Source organism: Lactuca serriola, chromosome 8, assembly GCF_051521515.1.
Source record: "Lactuca serriola cultivar US96UC23 chromosome 8, Lser_US96UC23_V15, whole genome shotgun sequence".
NCBI classification, from domain to species: domain Eukaryota; kingdom Viridiplantae; phylum Streptophyta; class Magnoliopsida; order Asterales; family Asteraceae; genus Lactuca; species Lactuca serriola.
This window is the reverse complement of record NC_136415.1, coordinates 89,990,349-90,011,449: the sequence shown is the minus strand read 5'-3', so window position 1 is coordinate 90,011,449 and position 21,101 is coordinate 89,990,349. Positions and strand designations below refer to the sequence as shown.

Sequence of the window (21,101 nt, the reverse complement as noted above, 5' to 3'; positions counted from 1 at the left end):
AACGGACAAGCACTAATTCGACCATCTTGCGTCGCAACTTCTTAGTCTTACGGTGAATGATTGCCTCTGGTTCTTCAATTAACCTCTTATTTTCATCAATTCTTAACTCAAAAATTGGAATTATGTCGGGAACTTCTCCCGTGAACTTCCTCAAATGACACACATGGAAAGTGTTATGAATTCCATTCAGTTCTTCGGGTAATTCAAGCTTGTAATCTTGGTTCCCAATCCTTTGAAGAACTTTAAATTGTCCAATAAACCTTGGACTTAACTTTCCTCTTTTACCAAATCTTATAAGTCCCTTCCACGGCGAGACTTTAAGCAAAACCGAATCTCCAACTTCAAAAGTAATCGGTCGTCTTTTCTTGTCAGCATAGCTCTTTTGACCATCCTGAGCTGCTAACATTCTCTCCCTAATCATTTTCAACTTTTTAGCATTTTGATGGACTATCTCAGGTCCTATAAACTGCTTTTCCCCAGCCTCAAGCCAACAAGACGGCGTACGACACTTCTGTCCATACAAATCTTGATAAGGTGCCATCTTAATGCTCGAGTGGAAACTATTATTATAGGAAAATTCTACCAAAGGAAAATGTTCATCCCAATTGCCTTGGAATTCCAGGGTACATCCTCTCAGCATATCTTCAAGTTTTTGTATCGACCGTTCGCTCTGACCATCAGTCTATGGATGGTAAGCTATACTCAAACACAACTTTGTACCCAATTCCTCTTGTAGACTTTTCCAAAACCTTGAGGTGAAACGGCTGTCCATAGACCATTTCTCATTGGCTTTTATGAAGTGCGCGCTCTTAGTGAAGCGATCCATGACTACCCAAATCATATCGTGACCGTTCTTTGTTCTGGGCAGTTTAGTGACAAAATCCATGGCAATGTATTCCCACTTACCCATCGGTACAGCTAAAGCTTCTAAACTCCCATATGGTTTCTGATGTGGTGCCTTAACTCTAGCACATGTCACACACTAGGCCACATACTTTGCGATATCAAGCTTCATCATCGGCCACCAGTAGTAGGGTTTTAGGTCCCTATACATTTTAGTGCTACCGGGATAAATCGAGTACATGGTTTTGTGAGCTTCTTCCATCAGAAGATCTCTTATTCCTCCTGACTTAGGCACCCAAATTCGATATTGGAATACCTTCAGTTTGTGACTGTTTATACCGAACACTAACGTTTTGCCCAAACATTCTTCCTTTCGGTCATTCTTCTCAGAAGCTTCTTCTTGAGCTTTCTTTATACTCTTCATAATTGTCGAGACAACTTCTATTCTCAACGCTCTTGGCCTTTTTCTCTCAAGATTGACTTTCTGACTGAGAGCATCAGCGACAACATTTGCTTTACCGGGGTTGTAAAGTATCTCACAGTCTTAGTCCTTAAGTAACTCTAGCCAGCGTCTTTGCCTCATATTCAATTCTTTCTGATTAAAAAGATATTGGAGACTCTTATGATCAGTGAAAAGTTTACAGTTCGTGCCATAGAGGTAATGCCTCCACATCTTTAGAGCAAATACTACCGCTGCCAACTCTAGATCATGAGTGTTGTAGTTCTTTTCATGCTCTTTCAGCTGTCGAGACGCATATGCTATTACCTTTTCTCTTTGGGTCAAAACACAACCCAACCCAACCCCATACGCATCGCTATAGACAACGAAGTCCTCATCGCCATCGGTTAGAGAAAGAATCGGTGCTTCACATAGCTTCTTCTTTAGCAACTCGAATGCTTCTTTGTGCTTATCACTCCATGCATAAGTAGCTCATTTGTTGGTCAAAGTTGTCAATGGAGTAGCGATTGAAGAAAAACCTTGGATAAACCTTCGGTAATATCCGGCTAATCCCAGAAAGCTTCGGATCTCCGTGGGACTTTTCGGTTGTTCCCACTTCATCACAGCTTCAATCTTCGCTGGATCAACCAGTATACCTTCTTGATTGACCAAGTTACCCAAGAATTGGACTTATCGAATCCAAAAATCACATTTGGAGAACTTGGCCTACAGCTTCTCCTTCCTCAAGACTTCCAACACTTCTCGTAAGTGTCTGCCATGATCCTCTTGGCTTTTCGAGTAAATCAGAATGCCATCTATGAACACTATCACAGATTTATCAAGGAACGGTTTACAAACCATGTTCATTAAATCCATGAATGTTGCTGGAGCATTGGTTAGTCCAAACGACATAACCAAAAACTCGTAGTGTCCATATCGTGTTCTGAATGCAGTCTTCTCGATATCCTGCTGTCTCACCTTCAGCTGATGATATCCTGACCTTAGGTCGATCTTTTAAAAAATAACTTGAACCTTGTAGTTGATCGAACAGGTCATCAATCCTTGGCAATGGATATATGTTCTTTATCGTTGCCTTATTCAGCTCTCTGTAATCAATGCACATCCTCATACTCCCGTCCTTTTTCTATATGAATAACACCGGAGCTCCCCAGGGTGATGAACTAGGTCTAATGAAACCTTTGTCTAATAAAACCTGAAGTTGCATCATCAGCTCCTTCATCTCTGTTGGTGTTAATCAGTACGGTGCTTTTGCTATTGGCGTGGTTCCTGGAAACAAGTCGATACGGAATTCTACTTGTCGATCAGGAGCTAATCAAGGAAGATCTTCAGGAAATACTCCGGATAATCACACACCACAGGAATGCTCTGCATCTCCTTTTTCTCCTTCTTTGCATCAATCATGAATGCCAAATATGATGTACACATCCTTTGACCAAACACTTTCTGGCTTTCATTAGAGAAATGATTCCAGAATTTACTCTACGTTTGTCCCCATACACCATAAATGACTCCTTCCCTGGTGGGTTTACTTTGACTATCTTCTTCCTGCACAATATTTCGGCATCATTGGCGCTAAGCCAATCCATTCCCAGCACGATGTTGAAACCGTTTAGTTTCATAGGGAATAATTCCTCGTCGAACTTATTACCATTCACGTCGATGAAGATGTTTTTCATAAGATGGCCGACAAGTACAAATTTGCCACTAGCAACTTCAACTAATAGAGCATTATCTAGTCTATCGACAGGCAAAGCTAGTTTTCTACCAAATTCATGCGAAATAAAGGAGTAGTTGGCTCCAGAATCAAATAAAATTTAGGCAGGCAATTCGTTTACAAGAAAGGTACCTGAAGTGACATCAGCTCATCTTTTGCAGCTTCAAGTGTCATCTGAAAGGCTCATGCCTTTGACTTTGGTGGAATATTGGGTTTTAATGCCTCCTTTTTCGGACAGTCTTTCAAAATGTGCCCTTCCTTGTTACATCTAAAGCACATCCTCTTGTTGGACGGACACTCCTTGGCATAATGCCCATCTTTTCCACATTTGTAGCAGGTCACCTCCTCACTACATTTCCCAGAGTGCTTTTTCTTGCACTTTTCACACCATTTCCCTTTGACTTTTCGGCCTCCTCCAAACTTCTTCGAATTAGACTTCGAAAATTTGCTTTTCTTGTTGGAACCTGAATTTCCTTCAAACTTTCTCATTTCGCCAACTTTAACCTTGCTGGCGGTTCTCCCCTTGATCATATCCTCAACAAACATGGCAGCCCAAATAGCAGTAGACAGCAGTGGGCTAGGCTAAGAGGCCCAAGACCTCTGGTTCCCACACCAGAGGCCAGCAGGGTCGGGGTCATTGTTGCAAGTGCGGCAAGCCACATAGTGGGGCTTGTCGAGCGACGAGTTCAGGATGTTTCAGTTGTGGTCAGCCAGGCCACATGAGTAGGTACTGCCCCAAGGCTACTCTGATTTTCTTCCATTGCAATCACATCAGCCATAAAAAGGCCGACTATTCGTGACTGTCAATAGAAGCAATGGCGGTACCTGCGCCTGCCACCTTGAGGATTACTGATGGACGCCTGGGTAAAGCGGAGGCACTTATGGTGAAGATCAGCGCATTTTAGCTGACCACCAATGAGGCCCGTGCAGCACCAGATGTGGTACGGCTATGTGACTTATTTCTATATTCTATTGCTTTCCTTATTTATACTTATGATTATATTTGATCTTGCACAGGGACCTTTTTGGTCAATGGTATGATTGCTCATGTTCTGTTTGATACGGGTGCTACACAATCCTTTGTATCTCTTGCGCTTAGCAAGAAGTTTTATGATGCTCTCGGGACTCTGGATTTTCCACTGGAGGTTGAGATTGCGGATGATTGTACCGTGAGTGCTTCGAGGGTCCAACGCAAGTGTGCCCTGAATCTATTTAGTGAGAGATACTCTATTGATTTAGTGTCGATAACTTTGAGAGGATCTGTGACATCCCCAAATTCATGGCCAGAAAAGACCGGTTTAATTTATGTTTTTAAAATAATTTCAAAGCAATCCTTTGATTAAAAGAGTTGTGGAATTTGTTCCCAAAATGAAATATGATAAGATAAGATTTACCAAAGCATTTCTTAAAGAAATGTATTTTCATTATATAAAAAACTCGGGATGTCATGTTCTGATACAAACAAAAGAATAAACGGCACATTATAAGCCTTACAACAGATATTTACACAACAGGCCTATAATCAAAATATCTTTGATAAGTCATCCAACTTATGCTCTCGCACCACTACCTGTAATACAAGGAAAACTGAGTGGGTCAGGCTTGGGAGCCTGGTGAGCACATAGGGTTTTCAACCCACAATAAATAATTATATTAATCTCATCAACCAAATACATAGATAATATATATACACATAGCACGTATTCTATAGAAGATACTTCATACCTAGGTGTTAGAAGAAAGGGATTATACACTCTCTCAAAATGAATACTAAATACATCCAAACAATACTTGTATTAAAATCATGTTTATCAAAGAGACTATGCACTCACTTGATAAAACGATGGTCGGACAGCACTACGGCTCTTCAAGTAGTATTCTTCGATGAATCTGGGATATCTTCACACACCGGGCTTCTCACGGGCAGAGCTTCGACTCGAAAACTCTTTTCTTCTCTGGATCGTCAGAGCGTCGGGACTTGCTTCGGGTGTCGGGATGATACCGGGGCTTCGGGGGTGCTTTAATAGGGCTAAAGAGGGTATCGGGAGTGAGAGAGTGAAGTTATTAGCAATATGGTCAGCTGCCCTTCGGTGTAACACCCCGAGATTCAGGTGCATATCTTTCATCCTTGTTCTTTATTGTATTGTCATGTTTAGTCCTTGAGTGGAGAATGTATAGCAAGTGAGTATGCTGGGCGTACCAAGGGGGTACGCAGTGCGTACTCACGCGCTTAATTTGGACGCGGAGTCGGCAAGGTACTCTGGGCGTACCTAGAGTTACGCCGGGCGTACCCGGCCCAGGTGCAAAAACCCTAATCCTCCTTGTGCACTATTTAAAGGGTGTTATGGCTCATTCCTTAGCCTCCATATCAGTGAGTGAAACCCTAAAAGAGAGCCCCATCGTTCTTAGTGTGTGAGAGTGTTGATTTGAGCTTCTTGGTGCTTTAGAGGCTTGGTGAAGAAGAAGGAAAGGAGAACTTGGAGACTACAGCTTGAGGTGCCATTTTGGATCTGAGATCTACAGAGGAAAGAGCTACTCTTGGAGGTATAAAGTTCAAAACTTTCCTCTTCTTTTAGTTGTTGTTGTATGTGTCATTTTTAGGGCTAAAAACCCCAAAGGTGGAGACTTTATGAGTGTAAAGTACTCCATGGTCCGAGATCTGTCCCTTTTCAGTGTTATTAGTGATGTAGAGCCATAATGTTCCCATCTTGGATGTTACTTTGGAGTCATGCATGTGTTTTAAGCCTTTTAGAGTTGAAGGTTGGATCATTTTGGGAGTTAGTGACTTGTTCAGCCATGCAAAGGCTTAAAGTCATCAACTTTATGGATTAAGGGGCTTAGAAGGGGTCAGATCTAAAATATGGACGTAGGTCTTAACTGATTAAGACCTCAAGAGCAAAAGGGATGATGCAGGGGAGTACGCTGAGCATAATTCCTAGTACGCGCCGCGTACTAGGAGGCGCTCCCCGATTCTGTGGTGTAGCCGGGTACGCCCAGCGTACACATCTGGTACGCGTAGTGTAACCCGGAGAATTGACTTTTAGGGTATGGTCTATTGTGGGGCCTTTGAGCTATGGGAGGGGTAAAATGGTCTTTTACCCTTCTGAGAGTGTCATAAGAGAGCATAGTCTAGCCTTGAGAGTTATACTAAATAGAGTATTATTTTTATATGATTAGACGGAGGCTAGGCCAGCATTTATCGAGTCAGAGATTTACCGAGATACCTGAGGTGAGTCTTCTCACTATACTTTACCTAGTGTGGTAATAGAGTTAAGAGATAGAGTATTATAGAGTTATATGCCAATGTGATTGCATGTTATTATGTGTTGTGATTTATTGTGATATGTGATATGCATGATTCATAGTTACAGAGTTGGGACTTTCGGGTCCCCAGAGTTAGGGCCAGAGGGCCCACAGAGAGTTGGGGCTGGAGGGCCCCATTGAGACACATTGACCAGAGGGTCAACAGAGTTACAGCCTCGAGTGGCTATTATGTGATTATTGTGGTATTTTGGGGAAACTCACTAAGCTTATGCTTACAGTGTTCAGTGTTATGTGTTTCAGGTACCAGTGATGACCGCGGGAAGGCGCTGGCTTGATTCGTACACACATATGGGAATTGGATGTATTTTGATCTTGGGAGACATTGTGATTTGAAAACTTGATGTTATGACGTTTTTTGAACGAATTGTTTAATTAAAAATGTGTTTTCAAAAGTGAAAAATCGTTTCAATTTTTACGGTGTTACATTCGGTTTCTATTTATTGGGCCATTTGTCTTGATTCACGTCATGAATTTCAAAATTCACGTTGTGAGTTCAGTAGTCATCAGTTGCATCATCGCAACTTGGGTCTGTTAGGCTCTAGAAGACATTAATACTGAGTTCACGTCGTGAACTCTGACACAGTGTTGGGGTTCGCGCCTCGAACTTCAGAAATTCATATCTTTCTCATACAAGTTTCATTTTTGACGTTCTTTATATCCATGCGTAGGTGAGATTATGCACTACAACTCTTGTTAAGACTCCGTCGGCTAATTTTGACGTTATTTTTTATTATATTATTTTTAGTAGGCAGGGACAGGAAAACTCCGTTAGAAATTCACAACTCCTTCATCTGACGTCTATTTTTGTCTATCTTTTTACCGTTGGACTACTATCGACGAGATATTCGATTCTCGTTTAGATTGTTTCGGCTAGAAATCACTCTATCACATATTCGAACTTTGGGTTGCATACCGCTAAGTTGAAACTTCGAAAAATCATAACTTCCTCATACGAAGTCAGATTTAGACGTTCTTTTTATGCACACTCTCAGTTTAATGTATTCTACGACCTTCGTTTAGATCACTAAGGCTAAATATCTCTCTACCGTAAATTCACTATTTACGTCGCACAGTGTCGTACCGGTTCTGTCGCGAAACTTCGACAGGTCATAACTTCTTCTTCATAACTCAGATTTCGGCATTCTTTATATATTCGGAAACCTTGCCATGACCATTACAACTTCCTTCATAGATATCGTGCTTATCTAATATTTTATTTTATCACTTATTTTTATCCTTAATCCATTTAAATCACACAATTAAGCAATAAACACATAATACTCAAATAATACATTTTTATTATTTCAAAAAGAGTTACAAAGGTTAACCTAGACTATTACATCATCATTAATGCCTAGCCTAGAAACACGGGCGTTACAGGATCGAAGGTTATCATCGGGATGGATTGGTTGGGCCCCAACGAGGCGATGAATGACTGCGAGCAATAGCTAGTGAGAGTTCGAACCCCAAGTGGGGGAGAACTGGTTTTCCTTATGAGGGAGCTTCACATGGGCCGAATCTATATTCAGTTGCAAGGGCCAGGGGATATCTCCAACATGGTTGTTTTGGGTTCCTAGCTTATGTTGTAGACACTCGAGCTGAGGGAACGATGGAGTTGATTGGGGTGCCCATTGTTCAGCATGTCCTCGATGTATTTCCAGATGTTTTTCCAGGAGTACCTACCAAGAGGCAGGTTGAGTTTCGGATTGATTTGGTTCCTAGTGCGGCTCCGATACCCAAGGCACCGTATCACTTGGCACTACCAGAGATGCAGGAGTTATCTACTCAACTTCAGGAGCTGCAAGACAAGGGATTTATTCGGTCGATTTGCTCTCATTGGGGAGCATCGATCCTATTTGTGAAGAAGGAGTAGGGTTCACACATGATGTGCATTGATTATCGGGAGTTGAATAAGTTAACGGTGAAGAATCGTTATGCACTCCCTAGGATTGATGACTTATTTGATCAGCTTCACGGTGCACCTTGGTTTACTAAGATTGATTTGCAATTAGGTTACCACCAGATGAGGGTCAGAGATGATGATATGTAGAATACAACCTTCAGGATTCACTATGGTCATTATGAGTTCGTGGTGATGCCTTTTGGGCTCACCAATGCACCAGTAGCGTTCATGGATCTCATGAACCGGGTTTGCAGGTTGATCTTGGATTGGTCAGTGATAGTATTTATAGATGATATTATGGTCTACTCCAAGACCAAGTAGCAGCATGAGGAGCATTTGCGAGAGGTATTAGAGACCCTGAGGAGGGAGAAGCTTTATGCCAAATTCTCCAAATATGAGTTCTGGTTGTGAGAGATGCTTTTTGGGGAACATCGTCATTCAAAGGGGTATATTGGTCTATCCGGCCAAGATCGAGGGCATGATGCGATGGGAGGCTCTGAGGACCACATTTTAGATTCAGAGCTTCCTAGGCCTTGCATGGTATTATCGTCAATTTATCCAGGATGTCTCCAAGATTTTATTACCTTTGACCCGCTTGATGAAGAAGAATTGGTTTTTTGGTGAGGGCCTAATCAGCAGTTGGCTTTTGAGACTCTGAGGCAGAGATAGTCTGAGGCCCTGATTCTCGTGCCTTCCAAGGGTTTGGATGATTTTGTGGTTTATTGTGATGCCTCTATTTCGGGTTTGGGAGTTGTACTTATGCAGAGGGGTCATGTGATTACCTACACTTCGAGGCAGCTGAAGCCTCATGAGGTGAATTATCCTACCCATGGTTTAGATTTGGAGGCTGTGGTATTTCCCTCATGATTTGGAGGCATTATCTGTTTGGGGTTAGGTGTTCTATTTACACGGATCACATGAGTTTGAGGTACTTGATGGATCAGTCGAATTTGAATATGCGGCAGCGGAGATGGTTGGATGTGGTGAACGATTATGATTGCGAGATCATGTACCACCTAGGTAAGGCCAATGTGTGGCAAGTGCTTAAAGTTGTAAGGCCTTGAGTTCTCTTATCAGAGATATTTGTTTGAGGATGGTTGTTACTTCGCCTTTGTTGGATTTTATCAAAAAGGCTCAAGTTGAGGGATTTAAAAAGGTGAATTTGAAGGTCGAGCGAATCGGAGGGTAGATTCCCTTATTTGTCAAACACAATAGGGGGTGTTGACTTAGTGTGGTAGAGTTTGGGTTCCGACAACTGGTGTAGTGAGGTAGAAAGTTCTGGAGGAAGGAAATAAGTCAAAGTTCTCGATCCATCCAGGGGCCTCAAAGATATATATGGATCTGAAGTTGAGTTATTGGTGGCCCTGTATGAAAAGGGAAATAGAATAGTTTGTTGAGCAGTTCCTGGCTTACAGGAAAGTCAAGGCCGAACATCAGAGACACCATGACAAGATGCAAGCATTACCCATTCTCATGTAGAAGTGGGAAGATATTACTATGGATTTCCTCACAAAGCTGCCCAGGAAAGCACATGGACTTTATTCTATCTGGGTCATTGTTGATAGATTAACCAAGAGTGCATTTTATACCCGTTGTTGAGAGTATATTTGCTGAGAAGTTATCTTACATCTACATTCGGGAGGTGGTAGTTCGACATGGGGTTCTAGTTTCGGTGGTTTTGGACCGGGATGTTCTTTTCTCCTCCAGTTTTTGGAGGAAGCTTCATGAGGAGGTGGGTACTCAACTGTATTTTAGTACAAAATACCATCCCTAGACTGACAGCCAGAGCGAGCGGACGATTCATACGCTCAAAGATATGATCCGGGCTTGTGTACTAGATTTTGGAGGGAGTTGGGATACTTACCTTCCACTGGTCGAGTTCTCCTACAACAATAGTTATCATGCCAGTATTGATCGACCGTCATTTGAGATGTTATATGGAAAGAGGTGTAGAAACACTGTTTGCTGGAGGGAGGTCGGGCATCTGTTCATGGGGAGTACTGAGGTGGTACTCAAGACCGCTGAATTAATTCAGCAGGTGCGCGACAGATTACAAGTCGTGTAAAGATGATAGAAGAGTTATGCAGATTGGCGACGTGCGGACCTCAAGTTTCAGGTGGGAGATTTGATGCTTCTGAAGGTGTCACCATGGAAAGGTGTCATCCGATTATGGAAGCGGGGCAAGTTGGGCCCCAAATTTATTGGTCCCTTTAGGAGTTCTGTCCGGGTGGGCAAGGATGCATACCACCTGGATTTGCTCGATGAGCTCAACCAAATTCACAACACCTTGCATGTGTCTCGGCTTCGGAAGTGTGTTTCCAATGAGCCTCCGGTTGTTTCCTTGGATGATATTCAGGTGGATGAGCGCCTGAATTTTGTGGAGATACCAATGGCGATCTTGGATAGGAAGACGAAGGCCCTACGCAGCAAAGAGGTGTCTCTGGTCAAGGTCTAGTGGTGGCATCGAATGGTTCCAAGTGGATGTGGGAGCCTAAGGCAGAGATACGTGAGTACTACTCTGATTTATTTGCGGCGGCAGACTTCAAGGATAAAGTCTAGTTCAATTGGGGGGGAGTTGTAACATCTTGATTTCCAGATATTTTTAATTTGACTTTTGGTTTTTGAATGATTTGTAGAACTAGTCCCTAATGGCAATTTTCTAATTATTTAGTAGGCTTGTGTACGATGGGCGTACGTGGCCAAGGTGCAAACCCTAAATTTTAGGGTTTGGTCCCTATTTAAACATCATTATAGCCTCATACCCCTCTTTAACTCCAGCCTCCATTCCTCCTTAAAGTGTCTGTGTGCAATTTGAAGCTTGGAGTGTCTTTTGGTGCCATTTTGCTACTCTTGGTGGTGAAGGAAGAGCTTTGAAGTTGTAGTGTTTCACTCAAGGCCTTGGATCTAGCATCTACACTCCCTTGTGCACCTTACGGAGGTATTAAGCCCCAAAATTAATGAGTATTTCATTTAGACCTAGTTCTAGCTTAAATTTAGCCCCCTTTTTTGGTCCTAAATCTTGATCCTTGTGAGTATGGAGTACCCCAAGACATTTAAGTTGTCCTTTCAGATGTCATAGGGTATGTTAAGTCATAAAAATATGATCTTAGACACTATTTCCTTCGCATGCATAATATAGGTTGTGTTAATGGGTAAAGAAGCTAAATTTTTTGATGTTAAGGTCTTATTAGCCATGCAAAACCATAAAGTTGGAAACTTTATGGTTAAGAACACCTTTTAGGGTCTAGATCTGGATTAAGCACTTAATGGGTTGAGCTAGTGGCAACTGCGTACGTTGGGCGTACCAAAGGGTACGCTACGCATACGTGGTCAATCCTTTGTAATTTGGTCAAACACCCAATACGCCCCATGTACGTGTTGAGTACGCCCAATGTACTCATTCAGTTTACTTGCCTGACACGGTTGACTTTGACTTGGATTTTGACCAAGGTTTGACCTAGGGGTATTTTGAGTATTTTGATCAATATTCTAAGTTTTGGTCACTGTATTTGTAAAGGTGATTGGTAGAGTTGATTTCGGAGCAATGTGTTATTGCCGCTTTCTCATGTATCTATGAGGTGAGTTTTCTAACTGTATCCATGGGTCGAAAGCACCAATGTCGTCCCATTATTCGGTTATATAGAATGCTAGCTGCTATGTGATGTGTACTTTTTGTATGATCGAGTTGAAATACACCCCAGCGCGGGGCCCACTATGATACTTTGGTTTGAAATATACACTATGGAGGGGTCCACTATGATATATTCGAGTTGAAATATACCCTAGGGAAGGGCCTATAATTATTTATTGGGTTGAAATATACCCCAGGGTAGGGGCCCATATTTGTATGTTTGGTATGTGATGCTTTGGGGAATTCACTAAGCTTTGTGCTTACAGTTTATGTTTATGGTTTCAGGTACTTCCGATTCGAAAGGGATGGGCCCGACGTGCAAATACATGATCCTCCCCTCATGATCTCTACAATTTGAATAATTGTACTCTAATGTTTTGAAATTATGATTTGGTGCTGGATTTTGAAACAATTGATGAATGATTTGATAGACTTCTAATGATAAATTTTATTAATGTTTTTGGGCTGTTATAGAATTGATCTTGACTACAACCCTCAAATGGTGACATCGTTTATTTGAATTTATTTTCACTGGGGATAAGATTTTGTAACATCTGTTTTCCAAGTATACTTTTTACGAGTTTGAATCATTAAATTTAATTTTTGTAAGGTTTTGGCTTAGCCACAATGTGGTGGTGAGGGGACCACGACGTGGAATTGTCGGTTTAATGGGCGTGCATTTGTGAGGCACCATGACTTGGCAAGGACTTGGCCACGATGTGGTGGTGGTTGGGGTTCAAAACCCTAGATCCTGGGATTAGTTCCTTATTTAAAGCTACTAACTCCTAGGATTGCCTAATTTGGTAGTCTCGAACCTATGAGATCGTATTCCACCCAAACCCAAGCCTCCTTGTGTATGTTTTGATTATGTGAGCTCATTTTGAGAAGGTTGAAGGAAGAAGGAGCATCTCTTGTTGTATGTGTGCTTGGTTTGAGCTTAGATCTATCATCTTCATCACATTTCTGACCATTTGGAGGCATAAAGTTGCTATCTTGCTCATTATTTCTCTAGATTAATTGTTATGTCATTTTCTGAGCTTTTTAGTCCAAAGTATTTTTGTTCTTGGAGTTTAAGTGAACTCTAGAACCCTTGAGTGCATTTTATGGCTTCTGGACCATGGTGGAAGTTAGAAAGATGGCTTCCATGACTTAGTTTGGTGTGCATGCTTTTGATGCATCCATTAAGAACTTAGTTTTAGGGATCTTAACTTAATGGACAAAGTCAGAAACTTTATCCATCAAGACCTTTGGAAGGATCAAATCCGAGATTTTAAGCTCATGAGATTAAGGGTTAAGAGTTGAATCCATTAAGCTAGTAGAACCAGTTCCCACAACTTGATGAGTTGCTTTCCATGACGTGGTGGCCAGTTTCACCACGACTATTCTGGTGTACAGCTACCACGACGTGGTCATGGTGTTAGCCATGACATGGTGACTCAACCATTAAATTTTTGACCAAGTTGACTTTTTGGTCAATGTGTGGCTTTTAGACTATAGATTAAATATTTGCCCTAATTGATGTATATGTTGTTCATAGTGCCAGTCTTTACCTTCATGTGAACTGTGGTGTTTATTTGTCATATGTAAGCGAGTTTTATAATTGTATTTTGTATTATACACTACAAGAAAAAGGGCCTTTTGTGACTAAAATATCAGAGACTAGTTAATCAGTCTTGGATACCATGTATCCAGGACTAATAAATTAGTCTCATATACTATCTAGGATTGATTTTAATGTGTGAATCGTTAGAGACCGACCACACTCATTCGAGACTAAAATTCAGTCCCTAATCTAGGTGGGAAACATGTTAGGGACTGAATTTCAGTCTCGAATAGTCTAACTTTACTCTGACTTTGGAGGGAAAGTTATTTGGGGCTAAATTTTAGTCTGTGATAGACCTGTTCTAGTTTTGATTGTGTGTGAAACTTATTAGGGACTAAATTTTAGTCACTAATATAACTGCATCAATTTTTCCTTTGGATGTGAAGCTTTTAAAGACTGAATTTCAGTCCTTAATAAACATTCATTATTCGACATTCAAATGAAAACCTATAACTGACTAAATTTTAGTATCTAAGACTGATTAGTCAGTTTTGGATACATGTATTGGTGACTGATGAATAAGTCACAAAAACTCTTTGGAAGGAAATTTATTAGGGACTCAAAATTAGTCTTTGATAGACTAACTGTAATTGACTTTGAAGGGAACATCATTAGGGACTGGATGTTAGTCTATGAGACATGTTATTTAGTAATATATACCATATATCAGAGATTGACGAATCAACCACAAATACTATTTTGATAAAAATATATTGGGGACTGAATTTTAGCCTCAAATAGTATCATCGATTTTTCCAAGACCATGGGTATAGATTGATGGAATGGATATTCTATCATTTGCGCCTGCACAAAACCCTACCTGACCAAAATAGAAGGAAGACTAGCGGCTATAAGGAGTCAAGGGACTGAAAGTGATAAAATCAAAATAAATAAATAAAAGAAAATAGGGTTAATACCATAAAAGCCATAAGTTTTACACCCCAATTCTAAATTAGCCCTAAATGGATTTTTTTGTGTCTAATTAGCCATTATTTATGTGTTGACTTTTGCCTTAATCCTTGTTAGCCGGTTTCAGCTGGTTACCCCTTTACAAATAGGGGTTTTACTGTTAGAAACCCATCTTCCACCTCCTACTTCTACCTTCTCCGATTTCTGATTCCACGTAGAAACTACTTCATGGCTAGTTCATCTACAGGGTCATTGACTTCAGGATTTCAAAATGTTAATGTCAATTTAAGGAACAGAAACAACCCCATGGTTTTGTGTCGTTGTGGTGTTGAGGCGAACTTCTCAATTTCGTGGACGGACAAGAATCCTGGAAGAAATTTTAGGGGATGCACCAACTACAAGGTATGTTCTTCACTCTTTGATCCAGTATATAGTTTTGTTATGGGACTAAGGGCAAATATGTCATAAAAATGTGCAAGATCCTTTCGAGTATTGTATATTGGATACCATATAAAGAAAGAGTATACAAATAGTACATTTGATTGATCAATAACATATACGGCTTGTGGCTGGACCCACCTTTGACTAGTGAAGAAAGATATTACAACTATTGTTTGACTAATTATTAAAAACCAAAATAAAATGTGCAGGATCCTTCCAGGTATTGTAAGTTCTTCATGTGGCTAGACCCACTTTTTCCTAATGAAGATTACAAAAACCTGATGTAGCAAATGCATTTAGCTCTGGTTGGTATGGTTGATGGCAATGCTCAGTTGTAATAGGTGAATGTGGATAAAAATAGGAGGTTAATGTTGATGATGAAGCTTATGTTCATCATGGTCATGCTATTATTGTATTGTTGGTGAAATTGCAGGAAGTTAGGAAGTTAAGTTTAGTCTTTTGTGAAGTTGTTGGTTAGGTGGAATTGTATTAGATGCTTATTTTGGCATAGTTGTAATAGCATCTGAAAACATTTTGAAGGTTGTAATATGGTACCCTTGTAATATATAGTCCTACGGGACAATTAATATGAAAAACATTAACCAGAAATTGACAATGTACTATCCATTACAAACTGAAATTGAACTTTGAACTTACTACAAACCACAATCTTTATAAACAATAGCCAAATACATACATGGAGGGTAAGAATCAGAACCAAACTTCCAATTTTACAACAATGTTTACAAGCCAAAAGATGATTTCCTAAAATGACAATGTACTTACTACAATTTACAGTCAAAAGATAACATGTTGTCAATAAATTGGAAGCTTGTTACCAAAAGATGCTTTCACAAAAAAGGGATATCAAAAGATTTATGCCCAATTAACCCTCCATCCATAACAACATTAGTCCAATATAAGTGTTTTTTCAGTTGTTGAACCACCTCCATCTGGATCATGAACTGCTTTTTTCAACTTAATCTTGATAATTCTTTCTGAGGGCTTCCTTTTTCTTACCAACAGATCTTGTGTTTCTTGATTGGTCTCTTCATCAAGTATACTCTCAACCAACATCTCCTTCCTCTCTTTTGTCAACTGTGAATAAGAAATTGACATATTATCACATAATGTTCAAGAAAATTATGTTAATAATTAAATTTATAACTACACACCTTATTAAAAGCTTCAACAATTTCCCCATGATCATATCCAGATGCCTGCAGATCTTTAATGGTTTCAAAATCTTCATGGTCAAGCTTTTCATGGCAGGTAACTACAACTTTATCAACACCTGCCACAGTTTGACTTAAACTACCATGCACAACCCCTATTCTCCTTACATATTTGATCTTACCTCCCCTCCTTGCCATCATCTCCATTCTCTTCAAAGGAGAAATTGATTGATCAACATCTATCATATTACCTGCTTCTTTTGATGTGCCCTCAACAACTTTCATCTTTACCTCACTTGCTTCTTTTGATGTGTCATTGACATCTTTCTTATGTCCCTCATTTGCTTCTTTTGATGTGCCTTCAACAACTTTCTTCTTACCCTCACTTACTTTCATTGGTACCTTTGTAATGTTCACAGCTGAATTCCCTCCCCCATCTCCCTTTGGTCAACCATTTTTCCTTTTAGAGATAGGGTCACTTGGACCTTCTCCATTCTTACAAGACAGCTTATTATGACCAAGTTCCCTACATTTCCCACACCTAACAGTCCTGCAAACCTTTTCCTTTTGATTTGGGAACTTAGAATCCTGACATTCTAAGGCATGTCTTCTTCTCTTTGTTTTTGGCCTTCCAAGCATTCTCCTGACAAGGGGTGGTAAGGGCTTCAAATATTCAGTATAGGGCCACATATTACTACCATTAATAGGTAAGATGCTATCCCTGTATGTCTCTATGAACTTGGCCTTATGGAACCAAAAGGAAATAAAATCAGCTGGATCTTTATGTGTGAAATTGATTGCAGCTTGAGTATGGACACATGGTAACCCTGATATCTCCTATAATCTGCATGAAAAAGAATGAGCATCTAAATCCACCTTGTAAGCTGAATATCCATGCCTTGTCTCAAATAATGCCCCTCCACTTGGTATTACTATCCAGAACCTAAAATTATAAGTAATTAGTAATGTACATGTATAGACTTATGATCAAAATTAAAATCAAATAAGCATACCTCATATGCTTTCCAAACTCCTTAATCTTCTCTAAGGTGTTTGGGCCATAGTCACCTTTCCATTGAGAAACTATAGCAGCTTGATGATAAAACCTATTCATCAAATAAATCCTGATTTCCTCAAGCATTGTTAGAATTGGTTTTTCTCTCATGTGAATGATCATCGAATTAAAACACTCTGATATGCCATTCTCTATAGCCTCACAAGCATATCCATGAGAGAAAAATGCCCTACACCAAGAATGTGGTTTGTTTGACATCATCCATTCATAGCCACTGGAAGTTATGTGTTTTATTTTCTTCATTGTTGCTATAAAGTCCCCCTCCATGGAACTTTTGGCAGCTTCCCAAAACAGGTTCTTGAGCTCTAACCCAGTGTATTTCTTCCTGAAGTTTACATAGATGTGTCTGGCACATTGTCTATGTTCAACATATGGAAGTAGTTCTGTAACAGCTTGTAGTAGAACCTGACATTGAATAAACAAAATTATTATAAATGTATAATAATTAAACAAATTTACAATATAATTTACCTTGGGCTAATCGGAAATAACCACAAGAACCCTACCACAATCAAGGTCAAGATCAGCAACTAACAGCTCAATAAACCAAGTCCAATTATCTTTGTTCTCTACATCAATCACTGCCCATGCTATTGGATATACATGATTGTCTGCATCTCTTCCAACAGCAGTTAAAAATTCTCCCTTGATCTGACCCTTTAGGAAACAACCATCCAAACCTATCACACGTCTGCAACCAGGTCCGGCCCAATACATGGGTGGCTTGGGCTTAGGCCCAGGGCATCAAAGTTTTTGGGGCATCAAATAGTTCCAGCTGTATCTATATTATATATAAGGATGGCCCAATAAACATAGCCCATATCTTTGTGTTTACTGATGGAAAGAGATTAGGGAAAAAGAGAGGCGCCAAAGCCAGACATAGCGACATAGAGAAACGAAATGTCCCATGGCGCCTAGAAATTGTTGTCCACGAGGTAATCAATTCCTATTAACCTGTAATACGTCTCTGTCTCTTTCTCTAATAAATAGAAAGTAAGAACGGATGTTGATATTGTTGTTTAATCGGTTCTTCATTGTTAGAGATATAGGGATTCTGAAAAGTGATACTGATTTATCAATTCTTAATTTTTGATTTAGTGATGTTGTCGTGATTGTATGTTGTTGGTCGCTGGCTGTTTTAGTGTTTCAGATTTATCCTCTAACTCTATTTATTCTGGATATTGCAGTTTAAAAATCATTTTGGGTAAATTTAGTCTCGAAATCTATTTATTTCTTATCTATTTGATGTATTCTCTATCTGATTTCCACTGCTTGTTATTTGAAATCTATGTTTATTTAGGTTTGTTTCAGAAATCTCTTTGATTTCTTATTCATCTGATTTCTTCTCTACTTCTATACAGGCAAAGTTAATCATAGTCTGAAAGATCAATCGTTCATCTGAAATCTGTTTGACTTCTTATTCATCTGTTTAACTTATGGTTAAGTTTTGTTATCGAAATCAGTGTTTATTTAGTTTTTTTTAGAAATCTTATTTGTTTCTTATATATCTTATTTCATCTCTGAGACTTATGGTTATTGGTTTTTTTGTTTCTGATTTCTCTATTGTTACTGAAATCGGATTTGGGTGGTTTGGCTACTAATTTCATTATTGTGAAGCAGGAGCTATATTTTTTAGTTCTGACTTTGCTTCCTAAAGATCCGTTCTTATCAAATTTCTGATTTCTAGAGGCTGCCTAAAGATTGTTTCTTATCAGGATGTATACGATGCAAGAAATATCGAATGTATTAACAATTTTAAGTATTGAAAATGATTTTTTTTAAAAATATTGATTATTATGAAAGAATAGATGTTTTTGCTTCAAAAATGCATGGGTACATCTTTTTAGGTGAGTTTTTAGGTTTTTGTTTGTATCATCTATTTGATTATAAATTTACTGTTATATATATATATATATATATATATATATATATATATATATATATATATATATATATATATATATATATATATATAAGGGCATAAATTTTTAGTTTTGCCCCGGGTAGTAAAAAATAATAGACTGGCCCTGTTTGCAACCCCTATTCCAACCATCCTTAAAAGCCTTAATCACAAATTAAACCTTTTGAAATAGTTCATGCCACTTACATTAGAATCTACTCCCACCTTACAAGTGCTCCCTGGGTTAGACCTGAGGATTTCTGCAGCATAGTCCCATAACTTTGCATAATGTTCTTCTAACTTACCTTCTATCATCTCCCTTGCCTTTGTCCTAGCCCCGTGACATTGCTCCTTAGATACATTTACTAAAAACATCCTAAGTACATCTTCCTTCATCTCAATTAATGTCATCCTTGGTTTCATAATATTATCCTTCAGGTAATGTTTGGCTAACTAGTTGCAACTAACCAAAGTTCCAAAATTATAATTTTTAGCACATAGATGTATGTCACATATCGATTTAATGTGAAATGTGCATTCATTATACTTCCAAGCCACATAAACTCTAAAGGGCCATGGGTCTTTGTTATATATTTTCCCGCACCTAGCAATCAGTCTATGCATGTCACTCTTCATAAACCACAACTGATATCCATCAGCTACTGCATAGTTAGTTAATGCAAACCTAAGTTAAGAAGGGGACTCGTAACACTCTCCCACTATAGGCTTCATTTGTTTCCAATGGATGTCTGGATCATGAACCCTGTACTCTACACCCACTTCACCATCATTTTAATCATCAATATGACCATGTTCTAGATCCATAACACCAGCTTCCTGTCATCTCCCATTCCATCAAGAGTCCTCCTTAGCATATTTTCATCACATAATATGTTAAGGAATGGGTCATTAGACAGATTTGAGGTTGGTTTGAAGGTCTCTGGCTCAAAATCTAGGAAAGATAAATCTATGAGATCATCATCAGAGTCCTCGTCCCTTACATAAACCTTTTCAGGCCCTTTCACCTTTTTAGTTCCAGATGATGAAGCCATATGTTCAAGATGAAAAATTAATATTGTAAGTGACACTATGGAACTCGATTATGTAAGATAAGAACACACATACACATCAATTTCTTATTGGAACCCCACGTACCTTTCTACTTTAGTGACTTTCAACTTAAAATAGAAGCTTTTTGCATGCAACAATGGTGTAAGAAACCCTTTTCAACCCCTTCTTCTTCCTAAGACCAACTACATGAAACCCTTTTTTGATGCAAGACGTTTCTGTGAAAGGTGATATTTGGTGGTGTACGAACGATCAAGTCGTATAGGAGAGTGGTGACCGGCTGCGTACGTTGACCTGTTGTTAACCGCCTGATAAAACGATTTTGAAACGGGATCGCAATTATTTAGGCTAATTAGACACAAAAAATCGATTTAGGGCTAATTTAGAATCGGGGTGTAAAATTTATGGCTTTTATGGTATTAACCCAAGAAAATATACAAATAATAATAAATAGTATTACTAATAACTTGGTTATAAAGAGTTAACCTAATATGAAAACCACATTTGTGTCAAGGACTAAAAGTGATAAAATCAAAAACTTGACGACACATAGATTTTTGTTTTGGGAGTAGAAGCCGTCATTATGGAAAATATGAAGGTCAAAAACGAAAATCCGAAATTAGAAGGCATGAAATCCAGTAGAAACTGATCGAATGAGTTTTAGGCTTCTTTTCCTTGTTACCCATGACTTATATAGCATGTGTCTAATACCCTTAACCGAACCCTAATACCCCCAACCGACAATCGCAAATGCTTACGACGCATCAGGGGAGCAAGGGAGAAAGAAAGAGGCAGGAGAGAAGGAGGTTGGTGGAAATTATTGGGTTTTTGCTGTCGGAATCGATTGCATGAGAAGAGAGGGGAGTGTATGGGAAGGTTCAGATTGAAGCTTATTTAAGGGTAACTCTTTCTTTTATTCTTTTTCCTTCCTAGCTAGTATGTCCTTTTGTCGTCGGGTTTTGGATTGCCGCCATAAACCACCACCGGCAGTCTCGCACTGTCAGCTAGCTGTTGTGAAAACGTAACAAATCTACAAATCAAGGGTGGTTGTGTGG

At 39.4% G+C, this 21,101-nt stretch overlaps 1 protein-coding gene across 1 annotated transcript; it reads right to left on the bottom strand.

The window, feature by feature from the left end:
- Nucleotides 1–16,840: 16,840 nt before the first annotated feature.
- LOC145067148 (uncharacterized) lies at nucleotides 16,841–17,795 on the bottom strand. The gene is made up of 3 exons (XM_079014349.1): nucleotides 17,571–17,795; nucleotides 17,017–17,483; nucleotides 16,841–16,946 (listed from the first exon to the last, which is right to left on the bottom strand). Exons 1-3 carry the CDS (start codon nucleotides 17,793–17,795, stop codon nucleotides 16,841–16,843), a joined length of 798 nt encoding a protein of 265 aa, XP_078870475.1.
- Between the last annotated feature and the right edge of the window lie 3,306 nt (nucleotides 17,796–21,101).

Excerpts from the sequence above, each read along its gene's own strand:
- LOC145067148 (XM_079014349.1), bottom strand. The coding sequence starts at position 17,795 with ATGTATTGGGCCGGACCTGGTTGCAGACGTGTGATAGGTTTGGATGGT. Across the intron at positions 17,484-17,570 it reads ATTGTGGTAGGGTTCTTGTG|GTTCTACTACAAGCTGTTAC; the intron begins GTTATTTCCGAT and ends ATTCAATGTCAG. Across the intron at positions 16,947-17,016 it reads GAGTTTGGAAAGCATATGAG|GTTCTGGATAGTAATACCAA; the intron begins GTATGCTTATTT and ends TTATAATTTTAG.